The 25,843-nt window shown below is 35.1% G+C and overlaps 1 protein-coding gene across 3 annotated transcripts; it reads left to right on the forward strand.

The window, feature by feature from the left end:
• On the forward strand, window positions 1-25,567 carry CWC22 (CWC22 spliceosome associated protein homolog). 3 transcript variants are annotated; one of them, XM_035566930.2, is made up of 20 exons: window positions 1-96; window positions 516-609; window positions 1,743-1,810; window positions 2,663-2,782; window positions 2,892-3,149; window positions 3,724-3,852; window positions 5,447-5,615; window positions 5,999-6,052; window positions 7,022-7,157; window positions 7,247-7,453; window positions 7,572-7,634; window positions 8,004-8,099; window positions 9,371-9,452; window positions 9,795-9,855; window positions 18,754-18,831; window positions 19,918-20,070; window positions 20,989-21,116; window positions 21,928-22,029; window positions 22,130-22,320; window positions 24,731-25,567. In XM_035566930.2, exons 2-20 carry the CDS (start codon window positions 583-585, stop codon window positions 25,315-25,317), a joined length of 2,709 nt encoding a protein of 902 aa, XP_035422823.1. In that variant the 5' UTR covers window positions 1-96; window positions 516-582; the 3' UTR covers window positions 25,318-25,567. The 3 variants fall into 3 exon arrangements, with proteins under 3 accessions (XP_035422823.1, XP_035422828.1, XP_035422833.1); XM_035566935.1 differs by having other exon boundaries at window positions 4-100; XM_035566940.1 differs by lacking the exon at window positions 1-96 and adding an exon at window positions 160-390.
• The last annotated feature ends 276 nt before the right edge of the window (window positions 25,568-25,843 follow it).

Consider the following 25,843-nt stretch of genomic DNA (forward strand, 5'->3'; position numbering starts at 1 on the left):
GCTGCCCGGAACATGGCGCCGGCTGAGCGGGGCGGTGCCGAGCCCGGCGCCCTCATTGTGCGTCGCGTTCCGGCGGAACTGCCGCGGCGGCGGGTGGTAGGTGCGGGCCGAGGCGCTGCGGGCGGCTTGGAGTTACCGGGGGGGGACCGGGGAGGCCCTGCCCCGCGCACAGCCCCAGGAGCGGGGCAGCCCCCGCCGGGTCTCCCAGCCGCTGGGGTGGGGTGGTCGCGGCCTCCGTGTCAGGCCGCGGGCAGTGGCGCAGCGCCGAGACGGCTCGGGGCCGTGTGGCCGGGCCCGGGCCGGCTGTGGCGGGGCGCTGGCGAAGTCTAGCTGCCGTTGTGTGCCCTGCACGTCCTTGAGCCTGTGCTGTGCAGCCCTAGGAGGGGGTTGGTGTGTACCTGTGGTGGGGCTGTTTGTTTGGGTTTAATATTCGAGCATATGAAAACAACAAATTCAAAACTCAGGTTCCTCTATCTTACACGGTAGAAAAAATGATTGTCTTTTGTGTGTTGTAGATGAAATGTTTTTGATGCACTGATCCACTTTGCTGCGTGTTCAGAACTTCATAAAATAGAAGTCGAGATGAAGAGCCGGGTGACACAAATAAATGTAAGTGCTCTTAGGCCTAAATTATGGGGGTTGGTTATTCTGTTACTGGTGGTTAGAACCCTGCATAGGCCTCCTTGCTCTTACGTTTATCTTGACCTTTCTGACTGATGTGGCTTTTGATAGGGATGCTTGAGGGATAGGTTGATATCTTCTTGTATCTTTCCAGTCATATAGTTATAGTAGTGCGCCCTCATCTTTCAAATAAGCCAGTTAGGCCAGGCATGTTGTTTGGAAATTGACTAGAAAGGAGGCTGCTGGCTGTGGCAGGAAGCCTGGCCAAGAGCTGCGGGTGACTTCAGCAAACATAGCTGGCTTTTGCAAGGAGACATGAGAACTCCCAGTTCCAGCAGCATCCATAGCATTGTTTTACTCCTGTGAACATTCACTTGTCTGTTGTTAGGGCAAAGGCAAATACTGTAGAACTTATGAGAATGGGTAGTCCAAAAAAGACCTGACTCTTCCCATGTGTTAAATATATATTATATACGTTGGTTGTGAAGTTGGGAATGATTTAGTAAGAAAACAAATTATGGTTAGAGAAAAGGAGGAGGTTAACAAAAAATATGTAATAAAGAGGACTCTCAGAAGAGGGAAAAGACACCAAAAAAGTGGTAGAATTCTGTTAATAGTATTGGATATGATTCGACAAATTGTACAGTGATGCATGGAGGAAGAAAGCAGTAAAGGAACAAAGGGAGACTGAAGGTCAGTCTACCCTAGTCTCTAGTCTGAACAACAGATGCCTTGAGAAAGTACTTTCATGGCTGCCCTGCTTCTAAACTCTTCACAAGTGCACTCCCAGTCTCCACATATTTGCAGTTTCCTGAGCCAGGTAGTTTCTTTGGAATCCATGTGATTATTTTTTTTCTGTGTTTAGTTTGAGAGCCATGAACCCATGTCCAAACTTAAAATCTGGGTCATCCTGTAGCAGGGGGTTCTGCTGCTTAAGTAGGCATTATTTAGAACTAGCTCTCCTTGTCATGAGCCTGACTGCTGTAAGCTTTATTCGATGACCTTCGCTTCTTGTAAGAGAGTAGGAGACTAAAGCCATGGTATGCCTTCATGTCAAAATACATATTGATTATATTATATTATAACATCAGGGCTTGAATTTTTTCCTGTTTTCTTTAAAGCACGGTTCCAGTCATGAAAGGAAAGAGGAATACAGTTCACGCCACAGAAGTCTGTCTCCAGAGGACAGGTAGAAATGACTGATTTATATAACCTATTTTTTCATTTATATACCTCCCATAAAGAGAAGTCCAAAAACAAACAAAAAACTGTGCTTTTTATCTTTTTATTTTATTTATTATCTTTTTATTTATTACCATAGCTGAGCAGTGAAAAATAACTGCAGGTTTAATAAAATACTTGCATGCCAAGAAAACAGTAATTAAATAGACTTGTTATTATAACTATTTACTTAAAAGTTCTTTACTCATTTAGTTAAAATCTCAAGGGTCTAAAAAATGGAAATTAGATGCCAGCTTCTTTTTTGGACTCATTGCTGATACTACAACTGTTGCTTTAGAACAAGATTATGAAGGAGGAGATGGAGAAATATCATTTGAAGTGCAGTCTACTGAGGCAGGAGATGAACTACTAGCAATTTACTTTAATTTCATGTTTTAATTGATATAAAACATCTTGTACCAAACAGAATGTCATTTTTAATAGTGTCTTTTCTGTTTCACGCAATGCCAGTAAAAGTAGATGAAATGAACGCATACATCTTAAGAAATACCGTGTGCAGCATTTGTCTTTGGTATTTGATGCTATTACCATTTGGCACGTACTTCTAAGTTGTAGGAGGTGCTTCCTTTTACAGTGCTTCTCTTGATTAAAAAAAAATATAAATATGTGAAACTTATAAAATTATTCACTGGCTGTCAACATGTTATTATAAAGGGAGCATCTTCTATTTGAGTGATGCATGTATTAAGACCCAGAGTGCAGAGGTGGACTTGTTGGCATATATGTAACAGATTGTTTTCGAGTAGATATTAATAGCACAGCCTTTTACTGAGAATTTTGTTTCTTGGGTTGTGAATAGGCATATAGAACGTGACAGGTCTCCATCTCCCAGAAGAAGAAGAAGATACTCTGATGACAGCAGATATGATCAGGAATATTCAAGAAGGGACTACTATGATGACAGAACTTCAGAAGGAAGGTGAATACCAAGCCCTGTTTTTTAATGAGTATGGAGGTACTGATTTTATAGAATAAAAGGTGAAAAATTCTCACAAACCTTTTCATTGCCTTTTATTTTGTCTCCTTAGAAGGACAGAAAGAGGGAGAGACAGACATTATGAGAAGTGGGAGGAAAGAGAATCTGATCGAAGGAAGCAGAGAAGACTCTCTTCCCCTGATCGTAGAAGTCCAGAGAGATCAGCAGTTCAGAGCTCGCTTGCTCATGATGAGACCACTTCAAAGAAGAAGAAAGAAGAAGTGGATCCAATCCTTACTCGCACAGGTGGTGCGTATATTCCACCTGCCAAGCTCAGGATGATGCAAGAACAAATCACTGATAAAAATAGGTGAGTTGATGGTAATGTATTAAGATTCTTTCTAAAAGCAAAATGGTAAAGGATTTTAGGAAATGTTGGTGAAAATGGGATACCTTTTGTGGGCTGTAATGATTCTTTTGAAGGTACAGTTTTCTCAGAAAAACGGATGAGATCTGTCTGCTTGTAGTCTTCGTCCTTCTTGTCTCTTGGGAAAACAGAACGTAACACCAACCAGTCAAACAAGCCAAAAAAAAAAAGCAAACCATAACAAAAAAAAAAAAAACCTCAGATTATGACTATATCCATTTCTGCTGTAAATGGAAAAGTGGGATACAGAGCATAAACAGGGATTTTTTTGTAATACGTTAGAAAACCAAACATACTGTGTTAACACCACATCTGTGGAGAACTACATTTTGGTATATCATGTTGGTTTTGTAGGTTCCTGATAGTTAAATGTTTAACTGTGAACTGTTTTTCACATTTATGCAGTGAATGTTTTCTATGTTATTTAGTGCAGCTTGCCTTCACGCTTTTATATAACACTATACAACAACGCTGCCTCAAACTTACACATTAATTGTTTGTGATACCTTTGTAATAGCTTGGCATATCAGAGGATGAGTTGGGAAGCCTTGAAGAAGTCGATCAATGGTCTTGTCAATAAAGTGAACGTTTCTAATATAGAAAATATCATTCATGAGCTCCTTCAGGAAAATATTGTTCGGGGAAGGTAAGTGATTAAAATATTTTAAAACATCTCTTTTGCTTTTCTGTTAATAGGTATATTGTTCACTTGTGCATCGCTCTATGTGTTTAGTAAATGGATACTAGTCTGATTTTAAAATTCACCTTAGTCTGTATCGTCCAATGTAGAGGAGCTCCCTCCTTGGGAAAAGGGTCTGGGAGTGGGGGAGGTGGAGGAAGTACCGTATGCTTGGAGGAATAAGAGAGTACAACACATGATAGGTTTCCTTTTCATAGTAGTTTTACCTGCTCATTTTTTGTGAATGGTTTGAAACTTACAGGTGTCTGTGTCTATTTACTTCAGTATTCCTAGATTTTTATCTGGAGCTAAATATTGTCTGAAAATACACTTTCTATTACAGCTGTCTGACTAGATTGTTTTCCACCTTTATCTTTGCCATTGTAGCGTGGAGAAAAGATTATTGTGCTCTTTGAGATCAGTACTAAGTCATGGCAACTGTATAAGTAAAAGCGGTCTGAACTAGGCTAGTTTCACTGGCATCCGAGAGCATCTAAGTTTCAAAACAAAATATTCTGTTCCTGTACACCAGTATGAAGTGATTCTTTTCAACTGATGACCTCTGATTTAAGTAGGAATAAGCTGATGCAGTTTGGCTTTAGATCAGTGTAGAGTTTCTTTTGAAAGACACAGTCAGATTTCAATTGACCATAGACAAGACAGTTGTTTTTCAAGTATGTACTTTAAAGATTCGTGTTTGGAGGTTTTTTTTTTCTTGTCTCCCTTTTGTAATGAACTAATGCAACAACATAGAATTTCAATGTACTACAGCACTAGAAAAAGTAAATCTGAGAGGTCTCAGAAGATTCTTTTCAGACTTCTCTATTGATATCTATTTAGGATGATGTAGTAACTTATGAGCCCTCTGCTTCTATTCATTTAGGTTCTAAAAAGATGGTCTTGTTTCAGTTGTGTTCCAAAACATAGTTACAATGTTGAAGAATGCAGGTTCATCTGAGAAAAGCATTGAAAAGTATTACTTTGCCTATTCTGGCTTTACTAAGCATTCAATTTTATTATTCCTAAGTGGATCTTTCAAGGATCTTTTATGAAAATATAATTTTGATTTCCTAGCTAGTTTTGCTTGTTTAGGTTATTCAGTATTTTGGATCATAATTCTTCTTTGTAAATAGTTGCAGAGCAGATGTTTTTTTCTGTCACAAAGAGATTTTTGCTATTTCCACTGAGGGGGCTGGGGAAGAAACAGCACAGTCATACAAATTTAAAAGCTTAAGAAGAGCCTGCAGTGTGGTTAAAAATAGGATAATTGCAGGTTACAAGATAGAGACTTTTTAAGTGCTTATCACTTTAAAAAATAGCTCTAATAGGCATAATATTTGAAAGATACGGTGCTAGTTTAAGAGTTTCTGAGTTCAGTCATGTTTGGGCAACTTGATTTTGGAAAACTCCATTTGTTGCACAATAAACAACTGATAGAAAGATACCAGACTGTTATTTTCAAACTGTTGTAACAATGCAATCCTATTTTATGATACATACTGCATTAAAAACATTAAGTTTAAGATTTTTCTTGTAATAAAACATTTATGTATTTTTACAGGGGGTTGCTGTCTAGATCGATTTTGCAAGCTCAGGGTGCCTCTCCAATTTTTACCCATGTTTATGCAGCTCTTGTGGCAATTATCAATTCCAAGTTTCCAAATATTGGTGAATTGATTCTCAAGAGATTGATACTAAATTTTCGCAAAGGATATCGCAGAAATGATAAGGTATGTAAAATGTCAAGAAGCAGCATGCTGAAACATGTAGTTCTGCTGTGTTGAACTTGTACCGTGTACATTCAAATGATGTACTTGAAAGGAACACAGCTGAGACCTGTGGATTGGGACCCATCATTATATTTGACTTAACATGAGTACATTAAGTATAGTAGTATTAGAGTATCATGAAAGCTTGACAACCTATTCTAAGTTGGAACTGTGGTGTTTTTTTTATTTGAAAGTATGTAGTCCTAATTGTAGAACATACCAAAATAGTTATTTTCATGATTTAATTTGACTGATATGCACAAATCTTTAGTAAGAGTGTCTGAGTTGTAAGTTTTTCTTCTGTATAAGACGCGTTATAATTTCCTGCTTTATTTCTTTTGCAGCAACTCTGTTTAACATCTTCAAAGTTTGTTGCACATCTGATGAATCAGAATGTGGTATGTTACTATTTGATCCATACTTTATGTGGCTATTTTTGTATTTATTTTTCTAGCTTCAAGACTATGGTAGCCCAAGTGAAGATGCTTTCTCTATTCTAAAGGTTACAGTGTTTGCTGTAAGTGCTTAGAACCTTTTTAGAAAAGACGTTCTATCTGGTAATTTGGCTATGAAGTTTTCACTTGCCGTTGTACTTATGCTTCAGAGCTTCCCAAAACTTCATGTATGTGTTTAGGCTAGTATTCCAATAGTTGGCTTTTTATCAAAGGCTGAGTCTGGGGCTCTGTCCCACAGATCTTAAACAGAGTTTTCTCACGACACTGTAATCTCATGCAGACTTAAGCATCTTTGTAGGCAGAATTAGACTCAGTTGCATTTAAATCAAATTTGAATCTATCTGTATGCCACTATCTTCTGTGTTATAAATCCCAGGATTTCTACCCCAGTTAAATGGGATACCCCAGTTTGAAACGTTAGTTTCTTCTTTAATAAAATGATGTATATTCCTAGTGGTTTTCTAAAAGACTGAAAGAAACAATCTCATATATGCCATTTGCTTATATACATGACCCTGGAAGACTGGTTTGATTATAGACACCATTCATTCCAAAACTAGTATTTTACATCCAGGTGGTTTTAGTAATGTGTTATTTTATTTGCTTGTTGGAAATGCGTTCTGTTTTTTCTTAGGGGCAAAATATTTTTCATTGCTTGCTCACCAGAGTGTAGCCACACTTTGGTAGTATAGTCATATTGACTATGAAGATGGTGTATATACAGGTAGTAAAATTGTATTTGAAATGTTGACTACATCTTAATTAGCTTTGTCCTGTGTGTTGCCTTGTGTATGCATGATTAAACAAGAGTCACGTGACATCCTCAAAGGCTAGACTTCTCAGACAAGTAAATCACTCTACTAATAACGGAACATTGTAAATTCATGTTCTTTACTGATATTCTTTTTAAAGGCTCATGAGGTTTTATGTTTGGAAATGCTCACCTTGCTTCTTGAAAGGCCTACTGATGACAGTATTGAAGTAGCAATTGGGTTTCTTAAGGAGAGTGGGCTCAAATTAACCGAAGTTTCTCCTAGAGGTATTAATGGTAAGTATAATTAGCCATAACATTAGGGTTTGTTTTTGTTTGCATTAAAAAGTCCTTTTTCATATTAACGTTTCTGTCTATTTTGAAAGCGATCTTTGACCGTCTTCGACACATCCTGCATGAGTCTAAAATTGACATGCGTGTTCAGTACATGATAGAAGTCATGTTTGCTGTACGGAAAGATGGCTTCAAGGATCATCCAATCATTCCAGAGGGATTAGATCTAGTGGAAGAGGAGGATCAGTTTACTCATATGTTGCCATTAGAGGATGAATACAACCCAGAGGATATTCTTAGTAAGTTAGAAATGAGAAATACTTCTGTGTTTGTATTCTTGGGGAATACAAACTGAAGATTTAATATGCAGTGTTGTTCTTCATTGATGTACTTTAAAGATTCTCTTTTATTTTAAAGATGTTTTCAAGATGGATCCGAACTTTATGGAGAATGAAGAGAAATACAAAATGCTCAAGAAAGGTAGGTGTGTATACACATGCTATATATAACAGATGTATTATGTATTTTACATGTATAATGTGTGCATATTTATGTCCATATATATTTATATATGTTTATATGGCATTTAATTATTCAGCTGTTACCAATTTTATTATTTAACAGCAGGTGGTATTTGTGTCCCGAATAACTGCCTTTTAGTTCATGATACACCTTTCCAGTGTATTCCTGCTATCTTCTTCAGCGTTGTTTCTGCAGCTATGTATCATTCAGTTGTGACATACCTTCTCTGCCTGAGACACTCCTTCACTCTTAGGTGTTGGATCAGGTGTTCTTTGATGAAACTACTGTGATTCTACGTTCCTTTAATCTGGGATACTGTTCTTCCAGAAATTCTTGATGAAGGTGACAGTGAATCTGAACCAGATCAAGAAGCTGGAAGTAGTGAGGAAGAAGAAGAGGAAGATGAAGAGGAGGATGAAGATGGTAAGTGTGTGACTGGAAACTTAGAGACCTATTGTTGTGTTTTTTTTGTAGATGAAACAGGAAACGAGACCTTAACTTCTGTTGCACGCTTTCCAAAATTAAGAATGTTGCAATATTGAGGGAGGTTTTAATCCAAACTTATTCCTAGATCTAAGTATTTAATACTAGCAAGTAGTATTCCATTCCATCCAATATTTCTTCCATTTAAAAGGAAGCATTCAGCATAGACAAAATGAGAGAGATCTTTGCTTGATTGTTCTTGACCTTATCAATTTCATTCAAGAAGATCCTTGCAGACCTAAAATGTTAAAAATAACTTACATGAAAATGCTAACTTAACAACTAACAAAAAAAAAAACACCTTATGGTCATGTCTCATGTTATATCTTATTATCTTGCTTTTGAAATCAGACTGGCTTTTCTTAAAACTGTATTTACATCTTTTGTTTATATCTCAGTTCTGTTCAGCCCCCTTGATCTGCACCAGAAGTACTCTATTCATGTGTTTTCAGATAATGTTGTATATACTACAACATAACTGAAATGTTAGTGCAGAGTCTGTAACTGAAAAGCAAGCAAAGTGCTGTTCTTGCAGAATACCGAGAATGAATTTCCTCACCACTTCAGCAGAGTATTTTACAGCAGAGCAGAACTTCCACGGAACTTCTGGTTGACAGGAGGGGTCAAGGAAGGGAAGAGTATGAGAATTCACAGGATGTTTATGCTATTGCTAAACTTTAAAGACTGAAGGAATAGTGAATGAAGGTGTTTCTGGAATGGTTGTGGTTTGGAATAATAGATTTTTCTGCTCTTGATTCAGGAGAAAATACGACTTTGCAGAATGCATTCTACACATAGTGTAAATAAAAAATTCTCTTGTTAAATACAGGAGGACCTATATAAACCATTGTATAGTTACATTATTCAGAAAATACCTTGTTAATAACGTAAGCAAAGAATGTTAAACCCAGTAGTGCAATTGCTAAATCAGGTTTTAGGATTTCAAAGGAATTAAACTCTTAAAATTGTATCTCTAAATATTTACCTGTTAGTCAATAATCAGACACACTTTTTTTATTTTTCCCCCTGTAAAAGAAAAAAATATATATATATATGTATATATACACACACAAAGTTGCTAGTTAGTCTTAAATATTTGTATAAGAAGTATTGCATAGCATGTTACAGACCTAATAAAAACAGATGTGTTATAAGAGATTACTTACACCTGCCTTGATGTTTTGCTATTTCAAACTGCTTTTCATTCCCAGGCCAGAAAGTTACAGTCCATGACAAAACAGAAATTAACCTGGTCTCCTTCCGTCGTACAATTTATCTTGCTATTCAGTCAAGGTAAATATTATATAATTTATACACGAGTGCGTTTCTTTTGACATGGTTGAAGTTGAATATTCTTTTTTCTTTAAATTATATGCTAAAACAGGATTTAAGTTCAATATAGAGCCTGATCTAATAGTGTAAAGCAGACTATTGTTTGATAAATGGGTAGACGAATTACGAGTTATCATCCTAAGATAAATACATTTTGTTTTAAGTGTTTATGAAATTAGTGCACTGGGACTTTTCTATGAATATTGCTGTAATCAGAATTGTTTGAGTGAACAAAAGTCAGTGGTTTTTAGTGTACTTATATTGCACAGATAAGGAGAAATTTTTTTTTTTGTCTTATTATAGCTTAGACTTTGAAGAATGTGCTCACAAATTGCTGAAGATGGACTTTCCCGAAAGTCAAACTGTAAGCCTTGCTTCTTATTCTTTTTTGTTATTAACATGATTACGAAGTAGTTCTGTGGTAGTATATGGAATCCTTCCTTGTCCTGGGACCTAGTCGCTAAAGAGAGTGGATGAACAGGCAGTCTCCTTACAGTTGCTTCTCATAATGTCTTTAAACCTTGAGAGCAAATAGGCTGATACTTGTTTCTTAAAATGCTTTTTTTACACAGTTTCTACTTTCTGTCAAGCAGTTCAGATGTTTAAGGCCTATTTGAAAATGTCTGTTGGTTGGACTGTTGGAAGAGTTAACCTCTAACAAAAGTGCTGTAGCATGGCAGATATTCTCAGCATTCTGTCCCTGAAAGAGAATGGAGTTGGAGATAATACTTGAAGGCAGCTGTGAACTTTTGTCAGTGGGGCTAGAAATATAGGCTAGTACTAAAAGAATGAATTGTGGTTTTGCTTCCATAGTCTGTCTGAATAATAGTGCGTATTGATTTAAAACAACTTGGGTATGGATGATTTATTGCAGTCTTCTTAGACAGAAATTGTTTGCAGACACTTTTTAAGATCAATTGGTATGTTTTCAAGTAAAGGAAATTGTTCATCAGTTAGTAAATAACTTACATGAAAGCAAATTAAGAATTCAGGTGACTGCTGTGTATTTTCTTACCTGATTCTTTAATTCTGTGCATGGAGTATTTCAAGACTACCTAAATGCAATACTAAGCATGCATAGGATTATGGCTTCCCATGAAGCCATAACCTGAACGATTCTAAGTAGAGGAAAGAAATCCTGATTTGCAGCAAATCAGTTCAGCTACAGAGAGAACAATCTAGAATATACAAACTACATACAATGAAGATATAAATTGAGTAACACTGCTTATTGAGTAATTGCTTAGCAAAATACTTCTCAAATGTTGGTGTTTAAAGTACCACTGCAGTCTATCAACTACCAACTATTCTGTGATCAAGATCTACAAAGTAAATGTATTTAAAAGGAAAACAACAACAAAAACAACAGACAAAAAACCAACACCACAACATAAGTCAGAATCTTAGGTACGTACAACAGACTTTTTTTTTCACCACTTAATTTGGGAAAACTAGGTGTTTTTGAGACTTGACTTAATATTTGCTGCCAGCATACTTGTTTTTAATTTCTGTGAATGCCTTACTTGCTGAAAATAATAATATCCCAAAATGCACAAATGCAATTAAGGTGTTACTTTCCGTGTAGGACTAATATATAGGGTACTAATTTACTGAATGTGAATCTTTTTATATTACATAATTGTATGAAGTGCATTATAAAAATAAAGACAGAAGTTTGAGCTTTGAGAAACTTGGTATTTCCCCTGCTAATCAAAATTTAAAATACAAGAACAACAGAGTACTCCTTGGCACTGCAGTGTACTGCAGCAGACTGATGAGAATGTCAGCAGTTTTTTTTGTTTTTATTTAGTAAGCTGTTTTTCTCTGACTTGAGATGGAGACACTTTTCATTTTTGCTATGAACTGAAATGCTGCTTTTTCAGAAATAAATGATACTGTTAAACAGAAACATCAGTCTTCTATTTCCTGTCTGATTTGCATGCAGTTAATTCTTAGTCTTCGGCTTTATATTCTCCTTCCACAGACTACTCACCTAAACCTCATCTTTTTTTTATGCTCCTTTTTTGGATGCAAAGTTTCTATGCCTCAGTGTCTATTATTCTTTATCTAAAACACCTTTTCTTTCTACAATTTTGTATTGCAAGTTTACAGGCAGTTTTTCTTTTTTTTTGGTCTTTAACAGAGGGTTTTAGGTTTTTTTTGTTGTTGATTTGATGCATTTTGGTATGTTCTGCTCCTCACCATTTAGCAGTAACACTGAAGTATTTAGCACATCAAATATTCAGAATTTTATTTTTTCTTTTTTTATTTGCCTTGTAAGGAAGAAAACACAATGAAACTGATATTCTTTACAGTAAATTTAATTAAAGAGGTTTGCTTTTCTTAAGTGCTAAAGGACCAACTGACACCTGCAGATCAGAAGTTGAAGAGCTTTGTTGTTGTAGTCTCTTCTAGAGCCTGTGACAAGCTGTTCTAAACAAGCGTTTCAGTTACTTCTTAAGCATATGTTTGGTCTTGGCACAGAGTGCTACTTCTGTTCTTAAAAAGTACTGTTATTATCTGTGTTAAAACTGCATTAATGTAATGCATTGCCAAAGAAGAAAATTTAAATAAATTAAAACTAGTAGAGGAATATGATATTACCAGTTTTCTGGCTTCTGAACTACAACGAAAGCAAAAACCAAGCCTGTTTAAAATGTCAGAAATAGGCTTTTCAGTTTGCTTTCCCTTAACAGATTTTTGTTGCCTCTGCTCTTGGAGGAGTATGTTTCAGTTTCTGGTGGTTTTAGTTAAAAGGATTTGAGAATCTTCATGGTAGTACAGATCTAGACAGAAAAAAAGTACTTAACTTAGAGAATCATTCCTTCTTTAGTGTATGAGGAATGCAGATCTCTTTCTGAAAGATCTTACTGCATACAGAATACTTAATTTCGAAAAGGATTTAAGCATTGTTCAAGCTGAGAGTATAAAGTGTTCTTCCCTTGTTGCTCAGCCCACAGGGGCGGGGAAAAAAAAAAAACACCACCTTGTTCTTGCTCTTTAGAAGTTTGGCTGAAATAGGTTTGGCTTTTGTTTGTTCTTTTCATTGGTTGTGATGTGAACTACATTGGTGTACAGCAAAGTTTGGAACTTCACTAAATTAAATTAGCTTCATCTGTAAGAATATCTTATCTTCAATACAGCTATCAAAAATAATGTGTCACAAGATTTTTATTTATTCACTTATTTTTTACTTGAAAGGAGAAAACTTGTTCTAGGCACAGCCTTCTTGAAAGAATTACGCATGCTTTTGACACGTTTCCATTTTTATGGAATGGTGTCACACTTCCTCAAATCAGTCCTACTTTGGGGTGGAAGGGGTTGTGAGTGTCTCTGTTGTGCTATTTCTGCATTTAGTGTTTGAAGATAACAGGAGTACTAATTTTGACTTGACATCCACTGAAAATGTAGTCCAGGAAGCTGGTATGGAGTGGGATGGTCTAATGCTCATAACTGTCTTCTGGTCAAGTAGATGATTTCTTAGATGCATTGGTTTCCTTTCTCACAACAAGGCATTGCAACAGGTAGGTTTGGCAACTGCACCGTGATTACTTCAGACTTGCTACTGTCTGTAAAACACGATCATCCTCAAGTGGTTCTTCTGTCTTTTGTAGGAAGACTTTTTTTTGTGAGCCCTAGATGCTGAATCAATGTAAATTTTCAGAACTTCTGTTTTAAAAATAGTACATACCCAAACAGTAAATGAGATTGAGTTTTATATGTTTAATTGGAGTTCTGTTAATGCATAAGTGCAGTATAACATAGTATTTCCCTGCTTCTTTTGTTGTTAATATCAGTGTTGTTAATAGACTTACACTTCCATACATGAATATACCTAATTGTATGAACCATATACTAACTATATCAGCTTGGACTTGATCATATCATTTAGTTCAGGCTTCTAATGAAATTTAACTAATTCTTTTTAAATACATTGCCTTAAATCTGCAAGTTTCATCAAAATCAAAGCAATCTTATTCTTGAACCACTCATCTAGGCATCTGCCTGGCTCAAGGCATTAGTAGCTCTCTTAGTTTCAAGGTATTGTAGTAGGATGAAGAACAGTAAAACTAAAAAAAAAAAAAAAAAAAGAAAAACTTTAATTACTTTTTATATTAAAAAAAAATCAGAAATGTGAAGGGTAATGTTAGGTTAGTCTGACCATTTTACACTAATTGAAGTTCTTATAAATTGCATAGTATTTTGATCCATTTTTTACATGCATAGGAGCCTGAGAAAACAATAACAGCAAAAAAAAAAAAAAACAGCTTCTAAACATTATAGTTAGAATATAAAATCTTAATAGGCAAGGTCTTGCTCGTTCAGTGGCTTTGTGTGTAGCATACAGTACTGTTGACATCAATATAATCCTTGAAGATAAACTGCAGAATCTGGATCTTGAGTTAAAAATTGGAAAGCCCCTTCTTAGTGGAACCAGTTCACTTTCTTTCGTTCCAGTTAATCATATAAGTTACATATTTAGAAACGAAAACAGTTTCTAAACAGCGTTTAGTAGGTGTGAATGAATTAGACGCTTTGTCTGACCTGGTATTTTTTTATGATCTGAATAGGGGTTACTCTTACTAGGCTTTTGGATCACCCAAAGGAGCTGAGATTTTGAGGGAGAAATTGTCTAGTTATGTAGATGGATTATTGAAAATACCACTTGGAAATAACTAGTAACAGACTTGAGATACTTTTTTTAAACCATACCTGTATGGGATGAAGTCCCAGAAACCCAACTTAAAATTTAAAATATACTTTTTTGGAATACATGCAATCTATTAGAAGATGAGATTATTTTAAGGTCTATAACTCTCAATAAGTTTAATTTTTTCAGCTCTTACTGATCTCTTCAACCAGAAAATAGATTTAAAAAAAATAAATCAAAGACTAATTTTCAACTATCTCTTAATTGTGATTTTTTGGATATAGGCTGTATGCACTTCGTAAATGTGGTAGGTGATACTTCTGATAAAATATTTCCAATAAACAAAGTTCTCTATAATTGCATATCTTTGGCAGTAATAAAAATGCTAATGATGTAAAAATAGCCAGTTTCGTTAAGTACCTGAGAAGCTCATTGCTCTTTGTATGCATAGTAGTGTATGTTGGTGTCTACAAAGTGAGCGTATATAAGACAGAAGGAATTGATATTTTTTTATGTTGCTTATAACAGGCGTTAGCTAGAACTCTGACTAGACATGGATCTTTCAGACATGTATGCATGCATTTAACCTAAGGAGATGGAATTGCTCAGATTTCCTCAGTGGCATCACTTAAAATTAAATTTTGCGTGTGTACCTCTTGCTGTGTGGCTTTAATGTATTTGACCAGAACCTTTCGTGTGTGTTGCAGATTTGTAGCAGGAAACGTATTTAGAGTAACACAAATATACATATATCCTTAAATCTGGTTAGTGATTCATACATAAAATCTTGTGGGTCTAATTTGTTGCAAGGCTTCTGATAACTGTATTCGGCTTTAATCATAGAGTGCCCTAAATATGAAGCAAGCTGAGGTAAAAAATGGTAGATAAAGGGACAATAAAACTTGAGAAAGACTGTCAGCTGACCAAACACAGGACAGACCTGGAGGCCATATAGTAGCTGCCAAAAGCACTGTGTTGTTTGCCAAGAAACCACCTGCTACTGAAACACCTTTCATTGCTTTGCTAGTCTTGCCTCTAAGCAGCTAGTCTTGCCTCTAATTCTGAGAAAGGAAAGAGATGCTGGGGAGAAAGTAAGCATATGTAAGTTACATATACTAAAATATGCAACTGTAGAGAAAGCTTTGAAGGTAGGAAGCAGAAGTCAAATAAACTTCAGCTGAAATTAAAATAGGAAAAGAGAAACAGCATCAGTGAAAGCAGTGCAAGTATGTGTAAAGTGCAAGGCATGAATTTCACATACTTCCAGTTTCACGGTGATGTAAACCAACCTATATCCTTTACTAGGTTTGTTTACAGCGATTCTGTAAGTTCCTTGTGTGATCATAGGCTCTATTTACAGTGAATGTAGCCTTTGTGATACTGGTTGAATGTAGAGTTGGGCAGGTTATTCTTGTTCTGTAAAATGGTAAAACTGAAAACAAGTCTGGTTTTTGTCTTTTCCTGGTTTACACTTTAGTATCTTTAAATTTATTATGATACTTTCCCTGCTAGGTTGCACCAAGGTCCATCCAACCCATAATCCAGTTTGGATAAGAACTAGGAGTTCTTTAGGGAGAACTGAAAGAAATGCCATGTATTTAGAGGGATCTTTCCCCTTATCTTCTGTCTCAGCAGTTTTGGGAAGTGCTATTTTTTTCCATGGTATAATATTGAATTGAAGATATTTACAAAAGATCATTCACTTCATCTGTATGGAACATTAGATATTTTTGAAGTATTTATTTACTTTGTGATTGGATAGCTCTGCTTTCAGAGCTAAGCTTGATAGTCATTTGTTCAGCATTGTATGAAAGTCTTTAAACAGCACAATATCGAAATTAAAACTGAGAAACAAGTTCATTCTATTCTCTAAAGCAAATGATGGGCTAAGATCCACAGACTCTCCTTGCCATAAACATCATCAGAAGTGTTATCATTGGAAGCAAAGAAATGAGTTAACTAACCTTTTAAAGCTATAAATGAAGCTAGAATTGCTATGTGAACTTCTCACATCTCTCAAAAAACAATTAAATCATTTTAAAGTTTATTAATTTTTAATCTGGAAGATGGTAACTCTAGACCTAACCTCGAGTTGTTTTGATAACACTAGCAAGAATATCTGTGGGCAAGTCTATTTTTCATGCATGTGGTTATTCGAGATACCCTCCTAGAAATCATTGTAATATTTAATTAAAATGTTAAAATATTTAATTACTGTAAACCACAGGGGATACCAACGTTGTAATTGCATTTTAAGATGAGGAAGAGAAGTAATTTATTTTTTCAGGTCTTGCTGACTTTATTAGCAATGTCATCAGCACTTTACCCCTGCTTATTGTTTAAAAACTGATTAACTGCAGCATTACTGTAAAACAGGATAATATAAAAAGTTAATATGCATTTTAATATACCAAGCTAACGCAATGCAACAGTGTTGATAGGAATGCCTTTAAACACACTTGCAAGCTTCTATTTGATACATTACTGCCTCAGTATTTAGAAGGGATTATTTCTTGTTAAACATAGTTGGCTTTTTGTTTGTTCTGAGTACAGTGTGTGATGGGCAAAGTGTTTCTTTTCAGCATGTGTGCTTGGAAGAATGGCACAAGTGGGAGAATATCGAGTCTGGTAGATGTTACACTAAACTGCTTTCAGATATAAAGAGAATAAATAACATGATTGAAATTATGATAGCTCAGGCAAAACTTCATTTTATTTTTTCCTCAGTTAAGTAATATTTTTATGGAAGTGTTAGTTGAAAGAAATTTATCTGAACTAATAATGAAAAATAAATGACTGATAGCCTAAAACCTGTTTGGGAATGCCATAAACTAGTTTATAGTATGAAGTAGGTCATATGAGAAAATACTAAAATAAAGTTTTAATGGGGGAGATACTGCAGTCCTGTTTGTGCCATATATTTCATGGCTCTTAATTTATATAAAAAAATGTTTGCTTCAGTTGTCTTAATTACCGTTTCAAATTGTGCCCTGAGCCAGTTCATAGCTGTATCAGAATCTGCTCAGTTCACATAGCCAGGAAAATAAGTTTTCTATTTATGTGTGTGTGTGTGTGTATATATGTGTGTGTGTGTGTGTATATATATATATATATATATATATATATATATAAAAATAAAATCATGTATGTTTATTGCCTAGACCACTGGTTCTCAGCTGGTGAAGTGCTCTGATCCTGGAGGTGACGATCACATTTCCCTCTGGATTTTGATCCAGATTCCCTACTGGTGTTGGTGCACACAAAAGAATATGAGGTGGTAGCTGCCAGGGGGTGCCAAGATAATAATCTTGGGGTGATGATATCGGGTAAAGAGGAGAAATGTGGCCAGGCAACCTTTCTTCCAAAAAGGCAGCCCTTTTTTTGGGGAGAGGAGATTGGGGTCAGAGCTGGTCGTTTTAGATAGTTGGTAACAGTGGAAGGAGAGCATCTTCTGTGGATTGCTGTAATTGATACTTATATCCACGTGCCCTCGGACAGGAGGGAAATGGAAGGTAGACTGTTAGTCTGTTAGATGGAATGTATGTAAAAGCTTTGAGAGGCTAATCTGTCTCTGCTTCCCCTGCTCCTCCCTAGCCATGAATGGGAGATGCTCGTCTAGAGGGTGATTCCAACCAGGAGCCTAAAGCAGTTTCCTTTAGAAGAGCTTCTCTCCATTCCTTCCGTATAAAGGAGGAAGTCTAGGCAAATCAGCCTCACGAGGCTTAAATTTAGGCTTCCTGAATTTCTAATGTACCTGAAATACCCCAAAGCTTATTTAAAAATAAATAAAAATCCAGAATGGTAAAAGCGCTCTTGTTGGATTTAATTTTTTTTTTCATTTGTTTGTCTGTTCCTCCGACCCCTCACAGAATTACAGCTTTTTTCTCATTCTTGCCAGCAGTAGGATTTAAAAACCTGACTTTTGCTTGAACTACCAGATGGTTACTTTGTGATTAAAAAAATATATATGTATGAATAATTATACTGATTACATACAGAAATGTTGTGGTTTAAAATTGAAATAGTTGTTTTAAGATGTGTATAAATGTATATATGCTTAACTCTCCTCCCATTCATGAGCTGCCAGTTCCTACTCATAAAGATGAATGTATACATGCAACTTTCTAGTTTCAAAGCCTAGAGTTCTGAAATTAAGATAACAAACGTACTAACCATACTTAAGTATTATTTTTTCTGGGGTTTCCTGTGATATACTTCAGTATGGATTTTCTTACCTTCATTTTCTATAGATGCAGGGGATTGGTGCTATTTATAAAAAAAAGTTTTTGTGATAACTCCTTTTCCTCACTGTGGTAAAGGCAGTTTGCAAATTAGATTTGACTTTGTTATTGCATTGTACAGTGTGTTAGCTCAAAAATTTAGCTTAAGCAGAAGAGGAAATATGAATGGCAAAAAGTTCACGTTTAGGCCCCCAATAACCTCAGAAACAAGAAATTCAGAAAAGTGCTGATGTTTCCAATGAGTTTTATGTAGATAGTCTTGTTTTAAAGCTGGCATCCATGTATGGATTTCTTCAATATTTTGGTACTTTGTAATGATATTTTTACTGCTACAGTGAATTTATCTAGTGAAAATTTTATTTTAAATCAGAAAGAACTCTGCAATATGATACTTGACTGCTGTGCTCAGCAAAGAACGTATGAGAAGTTCTTTGGGTTACTGGCAGGGGTGAGTTCTAATTTCAGATTTTATACTGTATGCTTTAGTTCTTGTGTCAAACTTAAATTTTAATAGATAAGTAAAACTAAGTCTTTATTCTGAAAATGGTTATGCTAATTGATTGAATTAACATTTTGATTGTAATAAGCATAGTGAATGCAGAATAAGAACTCATTCTCTCCTTAGGTTATTGCTTTTTTGCCTGCCTTTTTTCATTACTGTAGAAAGGTAAATTGTAGGCCAAGGCACGGTACTAAAAGTTCAAGGTACTATGAGTTACTAGAAAAATTCTTTTCATGGTGCTAAAGATTGACTTTGGAGACTCTTCTTTTCCAGAGGCTTCAGGTTGTCTTTAGAGGACAAAACAGTAATTTCAGTCCTGTTTTTTGTTTTTGTTTTTCAGTAAACTGCTAGCTCCTCATTGGCTTTTTTTTTTGTGTGTGTGTAAGTAATTAATAGTTGCAGTTATTTCTTAGTTTAAGCTTTCCCTGTCTTGTATTGACAGAGCTGACTAGTTAAGTTCAAATAGTTGTCCTAAGGGAGCAAGCAGTTATGCTGAAAGGGATTGTTTTTTTCCATTTCTACTTTTTATCCAATATTTCTGCTGACATTCTGTTACGAAGCATTAACCATATGAATCTGCATATTCAAAAGCAGTAGAATATAATTGTCAGTTTCCATCTTCCTTGAAATGTTTATGTCCAAAATGTCTTACCTCTGGCTGTGTTCCCTGCTGCCTCTCTAATTTTGAATACCCATTCAATGATGTCATGAAAAAGTTATATTTGAGGGGTTACATCCAGTGAGAATACTGGATGTATGGAAGTAAAATAAATTGCTGGATAATTTGCTGCAGGTCAAAATCAATTACTACTTCTGCAATGCAGATGAGTTTCTTGCTCTGACAAACTGCCAAAAGCAATAAAATATATCAATTTGAAGGTATTTTCTTCTCCTTTAAGTATTAGTTTAAAGGAAAACCTTGCAGTAAATGTTAGCGCCATTACATTTACATTGCACAGGTAATTTATATGTAGGTTATTTGCATGTTTAATATTTTGTTTAATCTGTTTAAATTGTAAAATACTGTTTCAGCGTTTCTGCATGTTAAAAAAAGAATATATGGAATCCTTTGAAGCTATTTTCAAAGAACAGTATGATACTATTCATCGTTTGGAAACAAACAAGTTGAGGAATGTTGCCAAGATGTTTGCTCATCTACTGTACACTGATTCAATTCCCTGGAGTGTAAGTAGAACAGTCTATTGTCATATCCTTTTTATTTAATTATTAATGCCTAGTATTTTGAAATGGTAGGTAAAACGTCAGTTTTACTATTTTTCTGCACTTTGGAGCTATTGCTATTTTAAATAATATAATTAATTTAAATATATTCTTAGGCATACTGTTGAACAATTGTGTTGATCATCTCTTCTTCCTGACCTATCCCTGTCCCCTGCAGTTCTTAATTAGTTGATTCGTGCTATTATTTTACAGAGCTCAGCTGGAATTGGTTGATTAAAATGTACTTTTTTTTAGCTAATCAGCAGTGTAAATAGTAGAACTGTCTCTTGAAAATAAGTCTAAAAAAATAAAAATTATCCTTATAATTATATAAAGCTTTTCGTTTTAATGTATAATAAATTTTAAAATGCTGCATATTTGTTATTTAAGATTTCTTTTAGAAAGAATAAAGGCAATCTTACATTCTGCTATATAACAATACAGCATTAAAAAAATAATTGCAAGGTAACTTGTCTTTTCATGCACTTTTATTCTTGTTACACAACCTAATCTAATTGTCATTCACAAGTCAGTTGTGAGTTGTCACACACAAGTCAGTTCAAATATTTCATCTGTTTAGAACTGAAGTTTCAAATCTTTAACTTTCCGGAAGTTCACACATCTTGACTTTTTTTCTTTCATGGAATTATCTAAAAATAAATCCTAAAACAGTTACTAGCATAAAAGTGATCAGAAACTTTCTGCAGGTTGTAGAACAGAATTTTCAGGGATGAAAAAGTCTTGACCAAAATTTAGCATTTATATTTGTGAACAAAAATAAATAAATAAAAATCAGACTGTTAGTTATTTCAGGAGGTCAATGGGTTTTAAGAGAAATGAAAGAAAAAACGTGTTTTTTTTTTTCCCTCTGAACATTTTCAGGTCCTTGAATGTATAATACTGAGTGAAGAAACCACCACATCCTCCAGTAGGATTTTTGTCAAAATATTCTTTCAGGAACTTAGTGAATATATGGGACTTCCAAATCTAAATGCAAGATTAAAAGATGAGTAAGTTGAAATCTATTTCAAAACTGCACATTGAATTAATTAATTTGAAAAAGTAAAAATAACTCTATTTTCAAATTCAAACAAGACCATAGTTTTGTAGCTGTAGTATTGAAGAGTAAGTACATGTATAACTTCATTCATTTCAAGAGTCCTGTTAAATTGAGTGCTACCTACCATTGACTTGGGTTCAAGTATGTGCATTTATACATATTGCCAGCTATATGGCAGTGTAATAAAAGTTGCTGTGACTTCTCTTTCTGGCAAAACTTAGAAAAAAGCACCTAATTCTAGTTTTTTGAGGATTAGTTGCTTGTCCTTCAATATGATATAAATAACACATTATTTTAAGTATGTACGTTTTAATACACTGTATTCTGGGAACGCTAATCTTCGTTACTAGAAGAAACCCCAACTTACAGGAAGTACCGCTATGTATTAACAGAATTTAGTAGATGGTTTATACTTAGGGCCCTGTTTGATGGAACTTTGTCATAGGTACCTAGATCTTTGACCTTCTTGGTCATTAAGTAATATCCATTGCTATCACAAGCTAGATTTCAGAGGTCTCTTCAGGGCTTCACAAAATTAGGCTCTTGATGTTGTCAAAACCTGACAGTATTTTTTTATTAGACCAATAGAAGAATTTTGTTAATATATGCCACAGATATAACGGAAGTGCTGAAAAATGCACGAAGAGAAAACTTTTGCCGTGCTATGAAGTTGTGTGCAGTTCCTTTTTCAGTTTATTAATGTCAATGAGAATTAGTGCTAAACTGGCATAGCGCTTGATTTAGATGTTTGTTTTCAACAGAACATTGCAGCCTTTCTTTGAAGGATTACTGCCTCGGGATAACCCAAGAAACACTCGCTTTGCTATCAACTTCTTCACTTCTATTGGCCTCGGAGGACTAACGTGAGGATCGTTTTTCTGTTTCTATTTGATTCTTGATTTCTTTCCCTGTGCCTCCCCCTGAGAAGGGGGAAAAAGTTAATTTTTTTCTTTTGTAAATTAGGGATGAATTAAGAGAACATCTGAAAAATGCACCAAAGATGATAATGACACAAAAACAAGATGTTGAGTCATCAGATTCCTCATCATCTTCAGAAACAGACTCTTCTTCAGATTCTGATTCTGACAGCAGTAGCTCAGAGTCATCCAGCAGCAGTGACTCCTCATCTAGCAGTAGCAACAGTAGCGACTCAGGTATTTAAACACTAACTATTCATTTCCCTTTTATTTGTTGCTATACTTCTATTTACTGCTCTTGCTACATATGCTTGTTTTGATAAACTAGCTATAGAAGGTGTCACTGTATTTTGTTTAAAATGTATGTAGGAATAAAAATGAATATATGTAAAATTTCTTTAATTTATGTGTTTCAAAATACTACCTTTTGCTCATGGAAACTTACTTTAGAAATCAGAAAAACTATGCTCTATTTTTAGACACTTAAGTACTTGAGGAACACTGTGTTATTGAAGACTTTCTTACACAGTTGATACCTGTTACACAGAGCTATCATTTCAGTTCAGTGGAGGAAGGAGGGGTTAGAACTGTTCCCTGTTAATATCTCTGTGGGATGCCTACTGGTGAACTGTGTCCTTCTCTGTAAATATGTGTCTCTTCATGGATCAGACAAGCCATTGCTCAGTTCTAGCAGTGTGTTTAATTTTATTCTCCTTCTTAGTCTCCATTTCCTAATTAGCCTTCCTCAAAAAGAGTTTGTGTGTTGATACAGTGAAGGTTCTAGTCTTGAGAGAAATCTCTAAGGAAGAATCAGCTTTTGCTTACAACTTAGTATTTTATAGTTTTGTGTCATAATCACTATTTAGCATCTTGTATCATCCTGCTCATGTGTAGTGTTCTGTCTGACATGAAGTATCAAAAATGTTGCTTAATCTGCGAAGTACATGCTAGTACGAATTAGTGTGTACAGTCTCTCCTGTGTAGCATGAGCAGGTGATAACACAGCATGACTTTCTATAGTTCAGAAGCTTGGTGATTCAAAGTTAATTTGATTTATTGTGTGCCTCAGAAACAAAAATATAGATTAATAAAATAAAAGCAGTGTGAACTGCTTGTGCTTTGGAAATGCATTTCTTTCCTCTGTTGCAATGTTACTGTACAAAATCTGATTTGGGTGTCATTATGAAGCTATCACATTAATGACAATAAAGCACTAGAGGAGGGCACAGTTAAACAGGGTCAGAGAAGGCGTTAGTTCAGCAAAGAGCCAGATGGTTCCTGCAAAGACAGCTGCAGCTCTGCTGAGCTGCTTGATAGGAACCAGAGAGGTAAGTCCTTAGTGACAAACCAACTGAGTCTGCAGTCTGCTAGTACGAACACTTAATTTTTGTAATCTTAGGACCTTCTCTTTTACTACTTGTCCTTCCTCCATGCAGGAACACACATTCATTAAGACTTTTGATACCTTAGCAGCCTGGTTTCACCTTTTTTCTCGTTCTTGTGTACTTAAATACAGTGGTTGGAACAATAATGTGAGGTAACTGTATTCTGTAATGGTAAGCTTCATTCAGGCTTGCTATAAAGTGAAGGTCCATTACTGGTTATAACTGTGTTTGCAGCTTTTTAAATCTAAAATAACTTGGTAGAGATACAAAGGAATTTTTCATAAGTGTTACACAGTATTTAAGTTTTTCAGCAGTACAGTGTATGAGAAAACAGAAGAACTGCTGACTAGAAATTGAGCATGCAACTAAACTGGAGATTGCTCCTTACTGACACTTAGTGTAGAACTTCACTGGCTGGCTTTCCACTGCTCTGGACAGGCCGTTACAACCAAAACTGGGCTACCAGAGGATGAAATTTGTAGTGAAAGATGCTTATTTGTTTTTACTTATTTTCTGGAGTCTTTTTCTGCATTCTGGTGGACGTAAAATGATAGGAAAAACACTGTTGGAAAAGAAAAACTTTATCTTCCAAAATCTAACTGAAGCGATCCATCTTTGCACATTATCAGAGTGCCAGTAAGCCTTAGTTCAAACAGATTATCCAGCTGCTCTAAAACTCAGATATTTGATGTACTATTAAATCAATTTATGGCTACAGTATTTTCAAAAGGCAATTAGGAACAGTTAAATGATACGATACCGTAGTTCATACAATAAGCCATAGTAATGGTTATTCTCTAAATGGCTGTAACTTTGGTGTTCATTATTTACTTACAAGGCTTGTCACATCTGTTGAGTGAAATCTAGTGGTTCTTTATAAAGAGCAAGCAGGAGGAGTAAAATCTCTTCCACAGAGATAAGCACTACTGTATATTCAGAAATATAGAAGTTAGTTCATAATCTAGGTGGTTTCAGAGGTAATTCTAAAACTCGGCTTTTGAAAAGAAAGTATTAGACAAATATAACTTCTAATTGAAAGCAAATCAAGTATTCTTTGCTAGTTTAAAGCAGTTGCACACTTTGATTTCACTCAAATTGTAACAGATATATATATTTAGGACTATTAAAGTTTTTAGCTAAGCATGTTCTCTTAATGTTTTAAACTTGTTAAGTTTACAATGTGTACAACGTTCTTTATGTAGTTCAACAAATTGCAGTTAATTAAAATACAACTTTATTCACATGATTTGTTATAATTTCAGATGCTCCCAAAGCTAAAAGAAAGAGAACACAAAAGAAAAATAGAGAATCTGATAAAGCTTCCAGGAAAAAACAAGGAAGGAAGAGGAAATCCATTGAGAAGAAAATGGGAAGGAGACAGCATGAGGATAGAAGTGATACTGAGAGCAAGTCAGAAAGAAATCACCGAAATCCAAGAGAAGCACATAGGAGGGATGATGTATCAAAATACTATCACAGAGATGAGTCCAATGGCAGAGACAGTTACCATAGTGGAAAGGATAGGAACCATGAAAGAAGTAAGGATCTAGAAAATAAACACAGTGATTCAAAACTGAAGAAAGCAGAGAGAAGAGCTTCTTTATCTGATGATGAAAGTTATAGACACTGGAGCAAAGATAATGGACATCGGAGTAGAAAAAGAGAAAGATCTAAATCTGTAGAGAGACCCTATAATAATGCAAGTCCAAGAGAGGAAGAACAAGATGACAGATACAGGAATGGTTCAGAGAAACACAGAGAGAAGCACAACCGTTATTCTGACCAGTACAGAGAATCAAGAAAAAATGAGGACAGACGTAGAGAGAATTCCCCACACAGACGAAAATAATACCTAACCAATTTGAAATAAACGTGCATTTGTGGGCTGTTAAAAACTGTATTTTAAGAAGTATGACTGAACTTTCTTAAAAAGAAGACTGTACAAAGTGATAGTTTGCATTTGTAAATTTTATCAGACTTTTTCAAATTTTCCATACTGCTTTTTTATAGCTATTGCATTGAGTCTTTCTGTTAAATTTCTCCTTTGGAAAGATGAAGTTGTTTATTTTGTGAATAAAACAGTTAAGATCTCAGTGAAATGGGTGTTTTTGTCACTTAGTTTCAAGTATTTGGACTTTAACTTTTATAGTATAAAAATACTGGGTTTTAACCTTGGTTAAATAAACACCAGAAATACTGAGGCTAGTGTGATGAACGTAAAAATCTAAGGTTACAATATGAATGTTATATGAGGAGGATTTTTTAAAAAAATTAGAAACATCAGCATGAACACTTCATGCTTTCTAGGGTTATATATTCTTTCATCTTCGTAAACGAGGAAGCAAGTTTGGCCAAAATTTTCATGAAGAACTTCA

Source organism: Cygnus atratus, chromosome 6, assembly GCF_013377495.2.
Source record: "Cygnus atratus isolate AKBS03 ecotype Queensland, Australia chromosome 6, CAtr_DNAZoo_HiC_assembly, whole genome shotgun sequence".
NCBI classification, from domain to species: Eukaryota; Metazoa; Chordata; class Aves; order Anseriformes; family Anatidae; genus Cygnus; species Cygnus atratus.